This window comes from Convolutriloba macropyga, unplaced genomic scaffold (genome assembly GCF_964194025.1).
Source record: "Convolutriloba macropyga unplaced genomic scaffold, txConMacr16.3 SCAFFOLD_2781, whole genome shotgun sequence".
NCBI lineage: Eukaryota > Metazoa > Xenacoelomorpha > Acoela > Convolutidae > Convolutriloba > Convolutriloba macropyga.
The window spans coordinates 1,378-19,383 of NW_027450209.1; the positions used below are offsets into that span (position 1 = coordinate 1,378).

General features: G+C 39.1%; 1 protein-coding gene across 1 annotated transcript; it reads right to left on the reverse strand.

Annotated features, from left to right (window-relative positions):
• Positions 1 to 16,910: 16,910 nt before the first annotated feature.
• On the reverse strand, positions 16,911 to 17,336 carry LOC142355712 (epithelial sodium channel subunit beta-like). The gene has a single exon (XM_075407789.1). It carries the CDS (start codon positions 17,334 to 17,336, stop codon positions 16,911 to 16,913), a length of 426 nt encoding a protein of 141 aa, XP_075263904.1.
• Between the last annotated feature and the right edge of the window lie 670 nt (positions 17,337 to 18,006).

Consider the following 18,006-nt stretch of genomic DNA (forward strand, 5'->3'; position numbering starts at 1 on the left):
TCTCAAAATGGAACTACACTTTGGAGGCGTGTCTCAGAATTTGTTTGACTGTGAAATTGGCAAAAGCTTGTGAATGTATTGACTCCTATGATTATGATTTCAGTACAGATCCTACGATAGAGCGTTTTCCCAAAATATGCTCTCCGACAAATGCTAGTGACGTTGCATGTCGGAATGAGGTCTACGAAGCCTATGATAATGGAAGCTCCACATGTCCTTGCGAGATTCCATGCGCTATTACGGACTACTATTACACGCCCTCGAGGATTGATTCTTTCTACCATATTTTGGACATTGCCTTACTTAAAAGCTTTAAAATTAATGAGGTCCACGACTCAAGACTGTGTTGAGCGTGCCGGATTTGGTTCGCGGAATAGGAGTCCCGTGCCACGCGAGCTCATAGTATCGACAAAATTTTAGTCGCGCCAATTAGTCTGTTTGCCCTAATCGAGACAGGATGTTAATCTTGCAAGATCTTGCAAGATTCTTGCAAGATTAACATCCTAAATCGACTAGGGTGGTCTGGTCCTAACCCGGGTCAACGATCATACAACTTTCTTTGATTTCGTACTAGGTCATATATGATTCTTAGTAATCATACTAGGTCATATATGATTTGTATGAATTCTTGGTAGTCATACAAGGACCATATATGATTTCCTAGAAATCATACAAGGATCATACAAAAAAATTCAAAAACTAAAAACTGTATAATTTTGATTTTCCATTGAAGTTGAAAAAATTTCTTGGATTTCATACAAGGTCATATATGACACATAATACAATGACTGGTGCCACAAATTTTCGTATAATGTAGTCATAGGACTTAATAAATTATTATATTGCATTTGCAATCCACATTTGATTCTTTGTGTGCGCTAAAAGAATAACTTTGTTGTTTAAACGTATTCAGAAAACGAATTTGACGTGATATGCATTCTTTCTCTTGATTAATTTTTTTTTATAAATGAGCATTTATAAGTATAAACTGGCTTCAGAGTATGTCAAAAATTTTGTTATTTGTTTGGACTTACTATTTTAATTTGTGCCCTACTTGCAATTTATATTGTACGTTAGGGTAATTTGGCGGATCACAATGTGATGCCGGGGTATCATATATGTGATGCCCTACCGAATAAAAACAAAAAAACATAAATGGGTAAAGATTTTCAAAAAATAGATGTATGATTCTTGGTATTCGTACTAGGATCATATATGATTTCTTTGGTTTCATACAAGGATCGTACTAAGAAATCAAGTATGGACAGTATGAAATCATATATGATCCTTGTATGAAATCAAAGAAACTTCAACCCGGGAACCCAAAGCTCGGTATTATCCGTAGGCTCAAGCTTATCGCTTGGTTTGTTCACTCTGTCCCGTCAATAAATTTCGGTCTGGCGCATGAATGATTTTCGAGTGATTAAAAAATTACTCATACAATAGGTCTGGCGCAAATCTATCGTTCGTGTAATTAAGAAAAATTATATAATTGGTTTGGCAGCAAGTCCGGGTCTGTTCAGCTTAGACTAGGGTAAACGAAGTACGTCGTGGCTCAATGGGTCTGGCACTTATCAGCTGCTTTTCGGTCTTTATGGTCTGGACTGAGCACTTGATGTTTTTGCATGAAAAACTTGGGGGGGGAGCAAAATAATACAATTTCTTCTATGACTCTTCATGAGCATGTGGTTACATTTTGCAAAATGTTTTAACTGTCGTGCAGAAGTAACCCTATGTTTGAAGCCTTAAAAAGTATTCTCAAATATCCCAATTTCTGCCGAGTGAAGTTAAAAATTAAAAATTGATTCAAATCCTTGTCTACTGTAATAAAAAATATGTTCAAAGGTAAAAAGAAGCATATACCCTTCTAGATCAGCATGGCCTTCGAGTGCTTACAGCTCCTATCTAGCGTCAAAACTTGTCAAGACCAGGTCCCGCAGAGTTAAGGCGTTCTTCAGAAAACAAATCAACGATACTGGCAAAGACATCAGGCAGATCATTCAGGAGAACTTTGTTCGTCTCGAAATATCTTTCAACTCACTAAGGTTTCGAAAAGTTACAGAAGAACCGTCGTACACAATTTTAGATCTCGTGAGTGATTTCGGAGGAAATATCAGTTTATGGCTTGGATGGAGTATTTTTGCAATTTTCGAGTTAATGATTTTCTTGTTCCACACTTTGGAAGCGTTGTACGTGAAATACATATCTCTTAATAAAAAGAATCCACAAGTTGTCTTTATCCGCTGAGATGCGAAGAAAAGAAAGGAGACCTTTGTGATTAAAGGACGGAAGTGTGAAAAGATGAAAAAGACGGAAGAATCGAAAATCATATAATATGTATTTAATTTATTACAATTTAATTAATTACTTGATATCAAAATTTTGAATTTATTGTTAAGACTTTTAAATTGTAGTAAAAAGGTTTCCAAAATTATTACTGGCTTTTGAATCTATTAAGCAGTTCTATTGGCAATCGACCTTTTGTGTCTTTTGATCGTTTCTTCTCTTACTTTTATCCTAAATTTGCTTTTCGACTTCTCTTTTCTTTTACAATCTCCAATAAATTTTGCTGAAAATTAGATTGTTACTTATCTAAGATACTCTGTTTGTTCCTAATAAACTATTTTGACATAGTTTGGCAACGAATAAAGCAACGAAGTAAAACAAGTCATGTTTCTGGTTGACTGCAGTGAACTTCAGAGAAAAAACGTCAATTGCCTGAACGACTTGGACTAAAATATGTAAAAAATTGCGCAAGAGCAACATTCTATTGAAATTTAAGTGGAATGAATTCAGACTTCAATTTATCACGAAAAATTGATTACATAAATCTACGATCAGATTATCGCAAAATCAATCGGGATATATACAATGGTGAATCCCCTCATGAAAATTTATAAAGCAAAAACACACACACACAACAACACACACACACGTGCGCGCGTCCATACACGCACACATGCACACACACATCCATACACGTACACATACACACACATCCAGACACGTACACATAAACACACATCCATACACACGCGCACACACATACACACACACAAAACACAAACACACGCAAAACAACACGCACACACAGACAAGGACACACGCACACATACATACAAACATACTCTCACACACCCACAAATACACACACACAAACACATCCACACACACACACCACAATCGCTTACATACGTAAACACACCCACCCATACACACACACGAACACAAACACAAATATAAATCATATAACCATTTATATATATATATATATATATATATATATATTATATATATACAAATATATATATATATATATATATATATATATATATATGTATATATATATATATGTATATATATATATATATATATATATATATATATATATATATACATATACATATATGTATATATATATGTGTGTGTGTGTGTTTGTGTGCGTGTGTGTTTGTGTGTGTGTGTGTGTGTGTGTTTGTGTGTGTTTGTAAGGGTGTGTGTGTGTTTGTGTTTTGTGTGTGTGCGTGTGTTTGTCTGTGTTTTTGTGTAAGTATGGGTGTGTGTGATCTGTTTGTCGTGGGTATATGCAAGTGAGTGCGGTTTGTGTGTTTGTAAATGTTTGTAGTTTGTGTGTGTGGTGGAATGTGCGTGTGTGTGCGTGTGTGTGTGTGTTTGTTTGGTGTGTGTTTGTACGTCTGTGTATGTATGCGTGTCTATGTGGTTTGTGCGTGCGCGCTCGGTGTTTATATATGTGCGGTTGTGCTTGGATGTATGTGTATGAGCGTGTGTGGTGTATGTGTGGTGTGTGTGTTTTTGTGTGAGTCTGTTTTTGCGTTTTTGTGTGTTTATTTCTGGATGTGTTTGTAATGTTTGTGTATGTGTGTGCGTTTCTGTGTGTCGTGTCGTATGTGTGTGGAGGACGTGTGTGTTTATGTATTTTTTGTGAGGGTGGATGTGTGTGTGTTGTGTGACTATATTTGTCTGTGTGTGTTTGTGCTTTGAAAATATTCAAGAAGGTATTCACCTCTGCATATATATCCCGATTGTTTTTTGAAAGTTTGAGTATGTTCGTGTGTAAGTGTGCTCATGTGTGCATATGTGTTTGTGGCCTCGTCTGGGTGTATGCGTGTATTTTTTTGTGGTTTTTGTGTAACTGAGCGTGCTTGGGTATACGTGCTTGTGTGTGTTGTGTGTGTCCGTGTTGGTTGTTTGTATGTGTTTGTGTGTGTGAGCTCTTGTTTGTGTCTGTGGTTGTGTGGGTGTGTGTCATTATGAGCGTGTCTGTGTGTGATTTTGTGTATCTATATGCGTGATTGTGTATATGTGTGTGTGTTTGTGTGTGGGTGTGTGTGTTTATTGTATGTGTGTTCTTTGGTGTGTGTGGGGGCTTGTGTGTATGAATGTGTTTATTGTGAGGCTCGATGTGTGTGTTGTTTGTGTGAATGTTTGTGTTCTGTTTGTGCTTTGTAACTATTCTTGAAGTTGTTCACTTTTGTAAATATCCCGATTGATTTTACGAGAGTTTGAATATGTGTGTCAGCTTATGTGAGCGTGTGTTTGAGTCCATGTCTGTGTGCGTCTGTGTAATTGTAAGCGTTGTTTGCATGAGTTTGTGTTTGTGGTGTGTGTGTGTGAGCGTGTGTGTCTGAAGTGTTTGATTTTGTGGATGTGTGTATATAGTTTGATGTTTGTGTGCGTGTAAGTCTATCTGTGTGTTTGGAGTGTGTGTGTGTGTGTATCTTGTGGTGCGTGTGTTGTCGCTTGTGTATATGTATATATTTGTCGAGTTTTTATAGTGTACGAATGAGTGTGTGTGTGGGGGTGTTTGTGTGTTTATGTGGTTGTTTAAGTGTGTGTGTGTGTGGGTAAGTCTGCATGTTGTATGTTGTATATTTATATATACATTTTATGTGTGTGTTTGTGTGTTTGTGTGTGTGTGTCCGTGTGATTGCATGTCCGTGGGTTTTTTTGTGTATACGTGTGTGTTTGTATATCTTGTGTGTTTGTGTGTATTTGTGTCTGCATGTTTGAGCGTTGTGTGTTCTTCATTTTGTAGGTTTTTTGTGAGTGTGTCTGCTTGTGTGTTTGTGTGTTGTGTGCGTGTGTGTTGATTGTGTTTTTGTGTATGTCGTGTAGGTTGCATGTGTGTGTGCGTGTGTTTGTCTGTGCTTATATGTGAGTGTGTTTGTATGTGGTGTGTTTGTGTGAGTATGTACCTGCATGTGTGTGTGTGCTGTGTGTGTCCGTGTTGGTTGTGTGTATGTGTGTGTGCTCTTCTTTATGTGTGTTTTTTTGTGGTTATGTGTGTGCATGTCTGGTTGTGTGTTGTATGTGTGTTGGTTGTGTGTTTGTGTGTGTCGTGTAAGTTGCTTGTGTGTGCGCTCCTGCGTGTGTGTGTGCGTGTGTGTGTGTGTGTGTGGGTGTGTATGTAAACCGACCTTCTAAAAAACTCAGACAAAGTTTTTTGTCCTGCATTCTTTTTCGTCCTGCACTCTATTATATTGTTTAAGACATTGGACCTCTATCTTAATTTCAGCTGGACGATGAGTCGTGGCGGTAATCCTTGTTTCTTAAAACAAAAAGAGAGACAGCAGACCATGAAACTCCAAAATAATCAAAAATTTTGGAAACCAGTATACAAATTACTGGAAAATGATTGCGATGCTAAATAAGCACAGATATAAAGCTAAATTGTTTTTGAACTTTTCATACTCTGACGAGAAGTTTTTGGCAGGAAAAGAATCTGAGAATTCTGAATCAAAATTTCTCAAACGGAATTTTACATCCGAAGTAGCGATCTCTGGCAAACATTTTGCGCAGAAGTCAGTTATAGACATACCTCGTTAAAGCTAGCAAGCCATGTATGATAGCGCTTCAAATAGCGCTTCAAATTGAATAGCGCTTCAAGGGCATTTCGAGCATTAAATCTAGAATAGCGTGACAAGCAAAATTTAATGCTACTTTCTTTCGAAGCCAAACGGATTTGTTCATTCTTCAACATTTACATTTAGCTACTATTCTTAGTACGCAATCGTCATACATGAAGTTAAACTGATACTCAAACTCGAACTACCTCAACCACCAGCAAAAACAATACTGCGACTTAACAGTATTGCATCAGATTCTTTGCGATTGGATTGCGAATCAACCTGTTATTGATCATCAGGACATCATCATGAATCATCCATGACATCAAATTTACACTGAAAAAAATGACGTTATGGAAAAGTGTTCACATTCTGTTGACATTATTATCTACAACCAATCAACAGTTGAATTTGACATGTAAATCCACGTGACTAGCAGCATAAAAGGAGCTTGAAAAACTACCAAAAATCAGAAGAAATTTGCAATTTTGGTTATATTAAACTGACATACAGTGCGTATTGAAGCACACTTTCTTGAGCAGTAAATTATTTGTTATCGTGTCTTATTTCTTCAGATCATATTAGTGATTGTACAGTTTTAACTTCACTTTGACTTGTGAGAAGAGAATTAACTTTGATATTCTCAAAACTTTCCTCCTGAGGAACGAAGTTCCTAATTAAGACAAACTTTGTGCAAAGCACATAGTCAGTTGCTCTTACTGGCTTTAGCGAAGCCTACTCTAGTCCGAAACTGGTCTTATTGAAACCAATAGAGAGACTTGCTAACATTAAAGTTAGGAAATTATTATTCTTGCTCAGTTATAGTTAGAGTAACTCACCCCTTTTCTGTAATCTTTGTAACAGAAAGCTGAAACTTTGTAGAAGTATAGCCAATTTACAAAGCCACAATCTGTTGGAAATAGAATTCCTAAGTTCGATTTATAACTTGCGTTATTAACCAACACTCAAGCAAAGTTTGATCGTTTCAATTTGAATTATTTTATTATTCTGAGAGAAACAAGTTTGTTATAACAGCAAAGCTGAACAAGCAGTTATTTGACATTATTGAATATCAAGTAATGCAACGGCATTCTAGAGTACAGCGAATAATACAGTTCACAAAATTTAACAGCAAAAACACAATATCCGGACAGATTTGAAACCGCTGAAACCAACTGGGCGGTGTAAAGTTTTCCTTGACTTTGATAGGAGAGCAGCCGTTACATTTGGTCCGCCGAACCGGACAGTGGAAGGCACACTGCTGTCCAATCTGATGAAGAAAGTTCCGAAGGCAACCCCCAACGAGAATCAAACAAATCTACACCAACAGGCCAGTAAGGCGAACAGAAGAGTGCAATTCAATAAAGAAATTGAAGTGCGAACCCTGCTCAAAGGAAACCAACAAAGCAAAAGTGAACAGCAACCAGGCAAGTGAAGCACAACCAGCAGAGAGGAGCTTCAATCAACAGCTCACATGTACGATAAGAAGCTTCAAGAGTTAGTGGAAGAAGTTAACACTAAAAGAAGGCTTGGCTACAAAATAATTGAAGATTCAGATCGACCCCATAAACTAAAGGTCCTCGATCAACAGACTGTCCACCTGCTAGAAGAAAAAATACCCAAGCAAGTGCAGAGTCGAAACAAGGTTGTGCCCTACCAAGCAAATTTCGTTGAAGAAGATCTGAAAGAAGCAAGGAAGTGCAAAGCAAGTTTGGACTATCATTGGCTTGCATATATAAGCAAAGGCACGCAACCAGAAATGAATGCAGAGCAAAGCGACGCAACCCAAGCAGTGAACGACAACGAGAGCAACAGCAACTACCCAGAGGACAGCCCAGTTGCTCAAACAGTGCAAAATGGAGCAACAGCAAGTGGCCAAGAGACGGAGAATGTTTCGGAAACATCATCAGCAAAGCAAAGGCGAGAGGAAAGGATGAAGAAATTCGATATCGAATTCGAAACCAAGATGCGGCTCGAATGAACTAGAAACCAAGCATAAGCATAGACTACTGGAGGAAGAGCGCGAGCTAGAGCGCAAAGTGAAGAGAACAGCATTAGAGAACGATGATGCTCGTTTCCAATCAACCAGTGCTCGAGACAAAGCACCCTTCAACTGGACCCCCAAGAAGAGAGATGTCTCTGACTGGGCCAGCAGAATTGACAACCTTCTAACACCAGAACGATCAACAGCTCGCTTCGAAGTAACACCTGAAGTGAACAGGCAAAGTCACTTCTCACGATATCGCAGTTCACGAGACCGATCCTCTAGTGTTGAAGACCGGGACGTTTCCCCCAGAGCTGGTCTGCTACGATACAACAGTGGGTACGCGGGTAGCAGTAGCCTACCAAAACTGAAGTTGAACAACTTTGACGGAAACCCTCTCGAATGGCCGGAGTGGTCTAGTTTGTTCATTGCTACAGTGGATCAACGACCAATACCAGACTCAGAGAAGATGAGCTATCTGAAGACTCTACTGACTGGCAAGGCAAGGTCAGCAGTCTCTGGAATGGGCTATTCCGGACAGTTCTATGGTGCTGCATGGAGCATTCTGGAAAGGAAATTTGGAAGGCCTCGTGTGATCATTGATGCACAACTGCAGAGTCTTCGCAAAGCAAGTCAGATGAAACCACACAACTCAACAGGTCTGATCAGTTTCTCGGTTATTGTTTCGAACTTTGTGAATGTGCTCAAAGAGTACAAGCGGATTGGTGATCTGCAGTCGAGCTCGACACTGTATATGGCAGTAGATAAACTACCTCAAGTTCTCAAAGAGAAGTGGTGGTTCTATGTTGATGATAAAGATGAAGATTGGCCTGATCTAATTATGTTTGAAAAGTGGCTATCTAGGATAGCATTCGTGCACGAAGGGTTTTCAGCTTTCAAGGGAGAGCGAAGAGAAAAAGATTGAAGAAGCACAAAAAGAGACAAACGGTTCTCGAAAACATCGAACTTCAGTGCAAGTTCGAACGCGAAAGAAACAAAGCAAACGCAAAGTGATAACTGTCCGCTAGCTGATAGCACTCATGAAACATGGAACAGTCCACTATTCAGGAACATGAATGTGAATGATTGGTACGCAGAAGTGAGGAAGCAACGCTTATGTTACGGATGTCTAGGCAAAGGACATGCAATCAATGATTGTAAAGTCAACGCGTGCGGTATCAATGGATGCACGAAAAAAGCACAACCGATTGCTACACTCAGAAAACCAAATGTACGAGGGCAATCACGCAGTCAACGTAAGCGCAGCAACAATCAACCAGAGTAACGAAGTTACTAGCTTTCTTCAGATAGTTCCTGTCTCAATACAGAGCGGTGGCAACAGGCTGAACACATATGATTTCCTCGATAGTGGATCAAAGGTTTCATTAATCGATGAAAGTGTGCGAGAGAAGTTACAAGCCCAAGGCACTGATGTGACGCTCAACATAGCTGGCATACACGGAACGAAGGATCTGAAGACAGAAAAGGTTCCTCTCAAAATAAAGGGACTACATTCAAAGGTGCATTCAATCGAAGCGTTTGCACACCCGTCAATCTGCTTGGGGAACACAATCTACAATTACAACAAGCTGAAGCAAAGCTTCGATCACTTGAGTGTTCTACCCAACAAAAGCTTCAACTTTATGGAAGTTGGCATCATCCTTGGTCAAAATGCTTATGAGCTACAACGCCCATTGGACTACAAGATAGGAACACGAAGTGATCCTTTCGCCGTTCTAACAGAGCTAGGATGGGTAGTCAGTGGACCCATGACGGGCAAAAGAATACAAAATGTTTGTCTTTTCTCCTTCACTGAAGATGTGAAAGTGGCTGAGAATATCCAAACCTGGTGGGTTATAGAAAACTATGCTTCCAAAATCAACGTCGTTAGTCAGTCAAAGAAGGAACTGCAAGCACAGAAGATGCTAGAGATTACGACGAAGTTCACAGGCGAGCGGTACGAAGTGGGAATGCTGTGGAGTTATCCAGGGCCAAACCTACCGAACAACTACCGCTCAGCCTTGGGTCAGCTTTACTCACTGGAGCGAAGATTCCAAAGGGACCCAAACCTGAAAAGTTTGTATCAACAGTCAATAGATACAGATGTAGAAAAAGGATTCGTAAAGATAATGAACGAGTCCGAAGTGAAAGGCACCTTCGGGAAAAAATGGTATTTGCCACACCATCCAGTGCTAAACCCGAACAAGCCTGGCAAAGTAAGACGGGTTTGCAATGCTGCCTCAAAGTACAAAGAAGTACTTTGGGTTGATTGGAACAATATTCAGATTCCGTGAAGGACCAATAGCCCTGACAGCTGACATCGAATCGATGTTTCTACAAGTGCAAGTTCCCGAACAGGATAGAAGTTGCTTGAGGTTCTTATGGCGTCCAAGAACAAATGAACCTGTTCAGATATACGGATATCAGCGTCACGTGTTTGGAGCAAAGAAATCTCCAACTTGTGCAAACTATGCTCTCAACCGAGTGGGACTGGACAACGAAAAAGAGTATCCAATTGCAGCAAAGGCAATACAAAACAACTTCTACATGGACGATTTCATCAAATTAGTAGGAACCCCTGAAGAAGTCTTCAATCAACTACAACCTCTTCTTTCACGACATAGATTCGAATTGAAGAAGTGGATAAGCAACAATGATGCAGTTACCGAAGCCATCCCAGAAGACTTGAAGTCAATCAGCAACACGAAACAAGTCGAAGTGGAACCCAATACGGAGGGATCCTCAGTGCTAGGACTACAATGAACCGTCTTCAAGTATGCAGAAGTACAAACAAGGAAGTTGAAGCAGCTATAACCTTGAAGATTTTGTCATTGGTATCTTCAGTATTCGACCCGATCGGAATGTTTGCTCCGTTCAGTGTTCACATGAGACGACTTCCGAAAGGCATCTGGACTATGAATGGACAAAATTGGGACAATGAAGTGGAGCCTAGTGGAGAAGAAAAATTACTGAGATGGAAAGAATAACTTCCAATATTGGCTGAAACCAGCATCGATAGAAGATACTTCAACAGAGAGAGGGATAAAGCCGATCTTCATGTGTTTGCTGACGCATCCGAAGACACAATGTGTGCAGTGGCCTATCTACGTTCACAACCAAAAGAATACTCAGCTGACTTAGCATTTGTCATTGGAAAATGCAGAGTGGCACCGATGAGGCATCTTTCAATAACGCGATTGGAATTGCAAGCGGCAGTCATGGCAGTGAGGTTGAAGGAACAGATAGTCAAGGAATGTGAAATGAAGATAAATAGTTGCAGTTTTTGGTCAGACTCAACTACAGTATTTTAGTGGATACACAGTTCCCATCGTAAACAACAAGTGCTTGTGGCCAACCGAGTGGCTGAGATACTAGATACAACTGATGCTTCACAGGGGAAACATGTGAGCGGTATCAACAACCCAGCGGACATTGGCACCAGAGCAATCAACATTGAAGAACTCAAGAGAAGTGAGTGGATCTCTGGGCCGGCCTGGTTGAAACGACCAGAAAGCGAGTGACCAGAGCAAGTGAATCTAATCTTTGCATCAGATGAAGAGAATATACCCTCATCAGTCTTCATGATACAGGCTGAAGAGAAGAAGGCTGTTATTCAGTGGGAACGATTCAGTAGTTTTAACAGACCAGTAAATACAGTGGCATACGTACAGAGAGCATTGAACAAACACAAACCAGCAACACTCGTAGTCAGCATTGAAGAAAGAGAAAAAGCAAAAGCAACAATCTTCAATTTACTACAGCAAGAACAGTTTGGCGAAGAGATGAAATCTCTCAAAGCGGGAAAGGAAATTTCAAAAGGCAGCAAAATTCTACAGTTCTCACCCTTCCTAGATGAGGAGGGACTTATTCGAGCCAAAGGCAGCATAGGCAAAAGTCAATTGGACTTCAATGCAAAGCATCCAATATTGTTACATTGGAAACACCATGTTGTGGAATCATTCTTGCGTAACGAGCACAAGGACAATCAACACGAGGGCACTGAGCATGTAAGAAACATTGTTCATCAGAAGATGTGGATCAAAAGCATAAGGAACGCCTTAAGATCAATCAAGAACAAGTGCGTTAACTGCAGAAAGGGCAGAGCACAAACGATAGCACCAGTAATGGTCGATCTACCCGAAGAACGGTTAGATGCTTCAACAGCTTTTACAAATGTTGGAGTTGACTACTTTGGCCCTCTTTCAATGTGAAGATTGGGAGAAGAATTGAAAAGCGGTGGTGTTGTCTCTTTACTTGTCTGACTATGAGAGCGGTGCACATAGAAGTGGTACCCAAGTTGGACACTGATAGTTGTCTCAATGCAATAATGAGATTTATTGCTCGAAGAGGCAAACCGAATATGATCATCAGTGACAACGGGACAAACTTTTTTGGAGCTGAAAGAGAGTTTGCGGAGTATATTGCAGCATGGAACAAAGAAGGGATCGAAGAACATCTAATTCAACGAGGAATCAGATGGACATTCAACCCAACCGCAGCACCTCACTTTGGAGGAGTATGGGAGAGGTTGGTGAGAAGTTGCAAGAAAGCAATTTATGCAGTGTTAGGGAACAGATCAGTCACCGAGGACGTTCTTTCAACAACGATGTGTATTGTTGAGCAGACATTGAACGCAAGACCTTTGAATCCGGTCAGTTCAGACGTTAATGACTTAGAGACATTGACTCCCAATCACTTCTTGCTTGACAACAAGAACGTTTGCTTACCCTACCTACCATGCGCAGAAGAGTTTGTGTATCATCGAAAGCTCTTTTGACAAACTCTAGCCTATGCAAATCTCATATGGGACAGATTTCGGAAAGGATATCTGCCAACTCTGAATAATCGACAAAAATGGCGATCTACGTCGAACGAAACCCTTAAAGAAGGCGATCTAGTTTGGTTGATCGAAGACAGCGATAAGCGTGGATATTACAAACTAGTTCGAGTCACGGAGATCATCGATGGGTCTGATGGTGTGATTCGATCAGCGATTGTTCGCACGAACGACGGAGTGTACAAGAAACCAGTAGTGAAGCTCGCCCCAAAACTACCTGGAAAAGATGTTTTCGCGATGGAAAACAAGGCGAGCGATGTGGCGGCTGAGCTTATTAACTCAATTACCAAATTGAAGAGTGCTTCAATGTCATTTCGAGCCTTAAATCTAGAATAGCGTGACAAGCGAAATTTAATGCTACATTCTATCGAAGCTACAATCTATTTGCAATTTTGGTTATATTAAACTGACAAACAGTGCGTATTGAAGCACACTTTCTTGAGCAGTAAATTACTTGTTATCGTCTCTTGTTTCTGTAGATCATATTAGTGATTGTACAGTGTTAATTTTACTTTGACTTGTGAAAAGAAGTTCCTAAGTAAGAGAAACTTTGTGCAAAGCACTTAGTCAGTTGCTCTTACTGGCTTTAACGAAGCCTACTCTAGTCCGAAACTGGTCTTATTGAAACCAATAGAGAGACTTGCTAACATTAAAGTTAGGAAATTATTATTCTTGCTCAGTTATAGTTAGAGTAACTCACCACTTTTCTGTAATCTTTGTAACAGAAAGCTGAAACTTTGTAGAAGTATAGCCAATTTACAAAGCCACAATCTGTTGGAAATAGAATTCCTAAGTTCGATTTATAACTTGCGTTATTAACCAACACTCAAGCAAAGTTTGATCGTTTCAATTTGAATTATTTTATTATTCTGAGAGAAACAAGTTTGTTATAACAGCAAAGCTGAACAAGCAGTTATTTGACATTATTGAATATCAAGTAATGCAACGGCATTCTAGAGTATAGCGGATAATACAATTCACAAAAGTTAACTGCAAAAACACAATATCCGGACAGATTTGAAACCGCTGAAACGAAGTGGGCGGTGTAAAGTTTTCCTTGACTTTGATAGGAGAGCAGCCGTTACAATAGTTGCTTCTCGAATATATTCTCTGGCACACTTAACAGTTTTAATTCGAAAAGAAAAATAATTCAAAAGGTTTTGTGAGCAGACATTAGGAAAAAATAAAGTGAGCTACATTGAAATTCAATCAGAGGAGTTTCCACAAAATTGATTGAATTGGCTAGTTAAGATCAATTCTCAAGGTAGGAGAGTCATACACGGACAAAGTAATTTCGATAGTTTTTATGCCTAACGCGTAAAAATTAACCAGAAAAACCAGAAAGCGAAAGAAACTTTATTCTGCTTCATTTCCAAAAAAAAACTTTTGAAAAAGCGAAGAGCATGTCAGAGTCGTAAAAAATATCTAGGCGCCTGTAAAATTTAAATGATTCCATTTTTGGCATGGAAATATTGAACAAGAAAACATAACAGCAAATGATAGTGGCTCCGCTAATTGAATATGACTCGTGTATAAGTTGGAACCTTGTAAATAAACTCGGGGAAACATATGCTTAATCTGTGATGTTTGATAATAGTCGTTAGTTCTATCATAAACAAAATTAGTTAGTTCTATCATATTGCGAACAAAAAAGTTGAGTGCAACAATGGGATGATGCAAGGTTTAAAACTTTTCTGTTCCCCAATAATCCATCAATCTCTCCTTCCTTTTGCTTGTAAATTCACGTAGAAGTAACCAATCAGCTCAGATGTCTCTCAAAGTTCTGACATTTTAGATCCCAAGTTGTTAAGTGAGTGTTCTATCTGGTTCACGGAACTTGTTATGTTGATCTAATCTGCTCCACCACCCCCCCCCCCCCCCTTAATTAACATTAAACGATTACACCTACCCCCCCCCCCTCACCGGACGCATGTGCTATTTTGTACATTTTGTACATAGTGACGTGCTATATAACTGAATCTATAATTTGTAAGTTGGGGCACAATAAACTTTAGGGAACATGAATAGATCGCTTATGTCTACAGGCCAATAATTCAACATAATGATATAGATTTAAGCCAAGTTAATAGTTATGTAAATGCAAGTATCCAATTTATAAATTTATCAAATTAAATGCTGAGTTCAAATGGGTGCAAACTCAAAGTTTTTCATTTGTTCATTTCTCCTTTCCGTTGAAAGCAGGAAGTTATTTACATTTCACTCGAAATTTTTATCTTAACGGACGAAGGCAGTTTGAGGAACACCCTTATGCAGAGATAAATATTTCACGTACAACGCCTCCAAAGTGTGCATCACGAATATCATTATCTCAAAAATAGCAAAAATACTCCATCCAAGCCATAAACTGATGTTTCCTCCGAAGTCGCTCACGAGATCTGTGAGAGTGTATGATGGTTCTTCCGTTACTTTCCGAAATTGTAATGAGTTGAAAGATATTTCAAGACGGACAAAATTCTCCTTAATGATCTGTTGGATCTCTTTGTCAGTATTGTTTATTTGTTCTATGAAAAATGACTGAACTCTGCGAGACCTCGTTTTGACAAGTTTTGACGCTAGATAGGAGCTGTAAGCATTCGAAGGCCAAGCTGATCTAGAAACTGGATCTGTTGTTTTTGCTCTATGATCATTACGACAGTAGTTTGAAGGCAAATTGACATTCGGTAAAGTTTTATTTTATTCCACAGAAATTGATTCAGCAAGAGGTTTTTTGTAAAGGATTCTTTTATATGACTGTCCAAAAAAAAGCGCACAATTATCCGAGAGACCTCTAGATTTAGATGAAAAGTATGAATTTTTTTGAAAATCCTGAAATATAGATGCAACTTTAACACTTTCATCGCAATCAACGCAAAAGTATGTAAGAAAGTTGCAGTGAGTTAGTTTCTCGGGTTGGGCTCCCAGTGAATCCCATCGATGGATCATATAAATTTAAAAAAAGTCCATCGATGGGTCATCGATGTTTCATTACTGCTTTTTCTCTGTTGATAGAAAATCCGTCGATGGGAAAACTCTGATTTTCACTGATCATAGAAAATCCATCGATGGGAATTTACTGTGTCATAGAAAATCCATCGATGGGAAAGCTCTGATTTTCACGGCCTCATAGAAAATCCACCGATGGAATTTCGGTAGGTCATAAAAAAATCCATCAAAAATGGTAGGAAAAAAGGTCGAAATTGGTGGGAGAAACACAAAAAAAAACAAAAAATGTGAAAAATAGATAGGAAAAACGTCAAAATTGGTAGGATAAACGCCAAAAAAAATCTCTAAAAACGTCAAAAAAAAGGTAGCAAAAACGTCAAAATTGGTCGAAAAAAAAATAAAAAAAAACTCAAAAAACGTCAAAAATAGGTCGGAAAACGTCAAAATTGGTCGGAAAAACGTCAAAAAGTTGGTAGGAAATACGTCAAAATTGGTCGGATGAACTCCAAAAAGAATCCCAAAAAACGTCAAAATTGGTCGGAAAAACATCAAAAAATCCCGAAAAACGTCAAAAAAAAATAGATAAGAAATACGTCCAAATTGGTCAAAAAAGCGTCAAAAAATGGTGCTTTCTGATTCCTTCGTTGCCAGGTAGCATTCAGTTTCGTTAGCAAGCTACAAAAAGTCTGACAAACATGCATTCAGATAACTAAATTCACTTTAAAGTAATTAATTTCTGGGTTTGAGACCCCCTTATTAACCACCGTTAACGGAGTTCTGGGCCGGGTTCTTGGCCACCGTTAATAGGGTTCTGGAATATCACGAATATCAATCAATCAATCAAATCAAATGGGATTTACTGGGAGCATGCAACTGCACACCTTTGATATGCCCTAATATCCCCTGTCTTAAGGCTGCTGTGGCTACTATAAATATTGCTATTTGTTTATTTGAATGACAGGGAATAAAATAATTCAAGGGTACGTTAATTCATGCGCCGATAATATAGTCGGTCATTTTTGAGTGATTCGAAATTTTCGTTTAAATTATTATGTTTTTATTTCTTCGTGAAATATCTATGATCCATCGATGGGATTCACTGGGAACCCGACCCGAGCTTCGAGCTTTTCCACGCTAGATACACCTCATCTATTATAATTTTGTAAAATTTCTTGGACACGAGTTGATATTACAGTCATTGCTTAGTGCTGATTTCGTCATTGTAGTGCATTACATTAATTTCTTAGAGATGCATGTACGTATTAAGACCTGGTCTAAATTATAGCACAAAGAAACAGATCCTCGAGGGCGTGTAATAGTAGTCCGTAATAGCACATGGGATTTCGCAGGGACATGTGGAGCTTCCATTATCATAGGCTTCGTAGACCTCATTCCGACATGCAACGTCACTAGCATTTGTCGGCGAGCATATTTTGGGAAAACGCTCTACCGTAGGATCTGAACTGAAATCATAATCATAGGAGTCAATACATCCACAAGCCTTTGCCATTTTCACAGTCATACAAATTCTCAGACACGCCTCCAGTGTGTAACTCCATTTTGAGATACTATTCGTGAGGTTTAGAGACTCTGGCCATGTTTTGGCACAGGTTCCGTACCTTCCCCCAAGACGCTCAAGTTGCTGCGCTGTTATCTCGAGGAAAGTAGCTTCACCCACCGGGGCAGCGATACTTTGAGTTTCCATAATTGGACGAACGTGTTTGCTGTGAACGGCCACTCGAATTCCTTAACATTGTTTACGGATTAATAAATGGTAAAAGAAAATTAGAAAAAAATTATTACCCGGGTCGAGGTGTCACCGCTAAAAATCGCTAAAAGATGTAAGATTTGCGGTGAATTTAAGTAAAAGTGTAAGATTTGCGTTTAATGCGATGAATGCGGTGAAAAAAACTTTTAAGCGGCGAAAAGTTTTTTTTTCAGCGCTTAAGCGGTGAAAGAAAATTTTTCACCGCTACAAGCAGGATGCGGTGAAAAAAATTTTTCACCGCTACCAGCAGAATGTGGCGAAAAAAAAATTTTCACCGCTACCAGCAGAATGCGGTGAAAAAAAATTTTTCACCGCTAAAATCGCAAATCTTACAAATATTCACCGCGCTAATTTCAACGCTTATCTTATATTCACAGGAAATATTATTGAGGTAAGTGACAGATGGCGCAGTGGATTACGAAGTTGGTGACACGCATGAGGTTGAGGTTCGAACCCTTGTACGGCAGTTTCTTTTTTGTAAGAATTCCGGTGAATGCGGTGAAAAAAAATTTTTCAACGCAAAATTCACTGCAATTCTTATAAAAATTCACCGCTTTCAGCGCATTCAACGCTAAAAGATGCGGGCACTTTGCGGTGAAAAAAGTTT

Coding starts and splice junctions, on each gene's coding strand:
- LOC142355712 (XM_075407789.1), bottom strand. CDS start 17,336: ATGGAAACTCAAAGTATCGCTGCCCCGGTGGGTGAAGCTACTTTCCTC.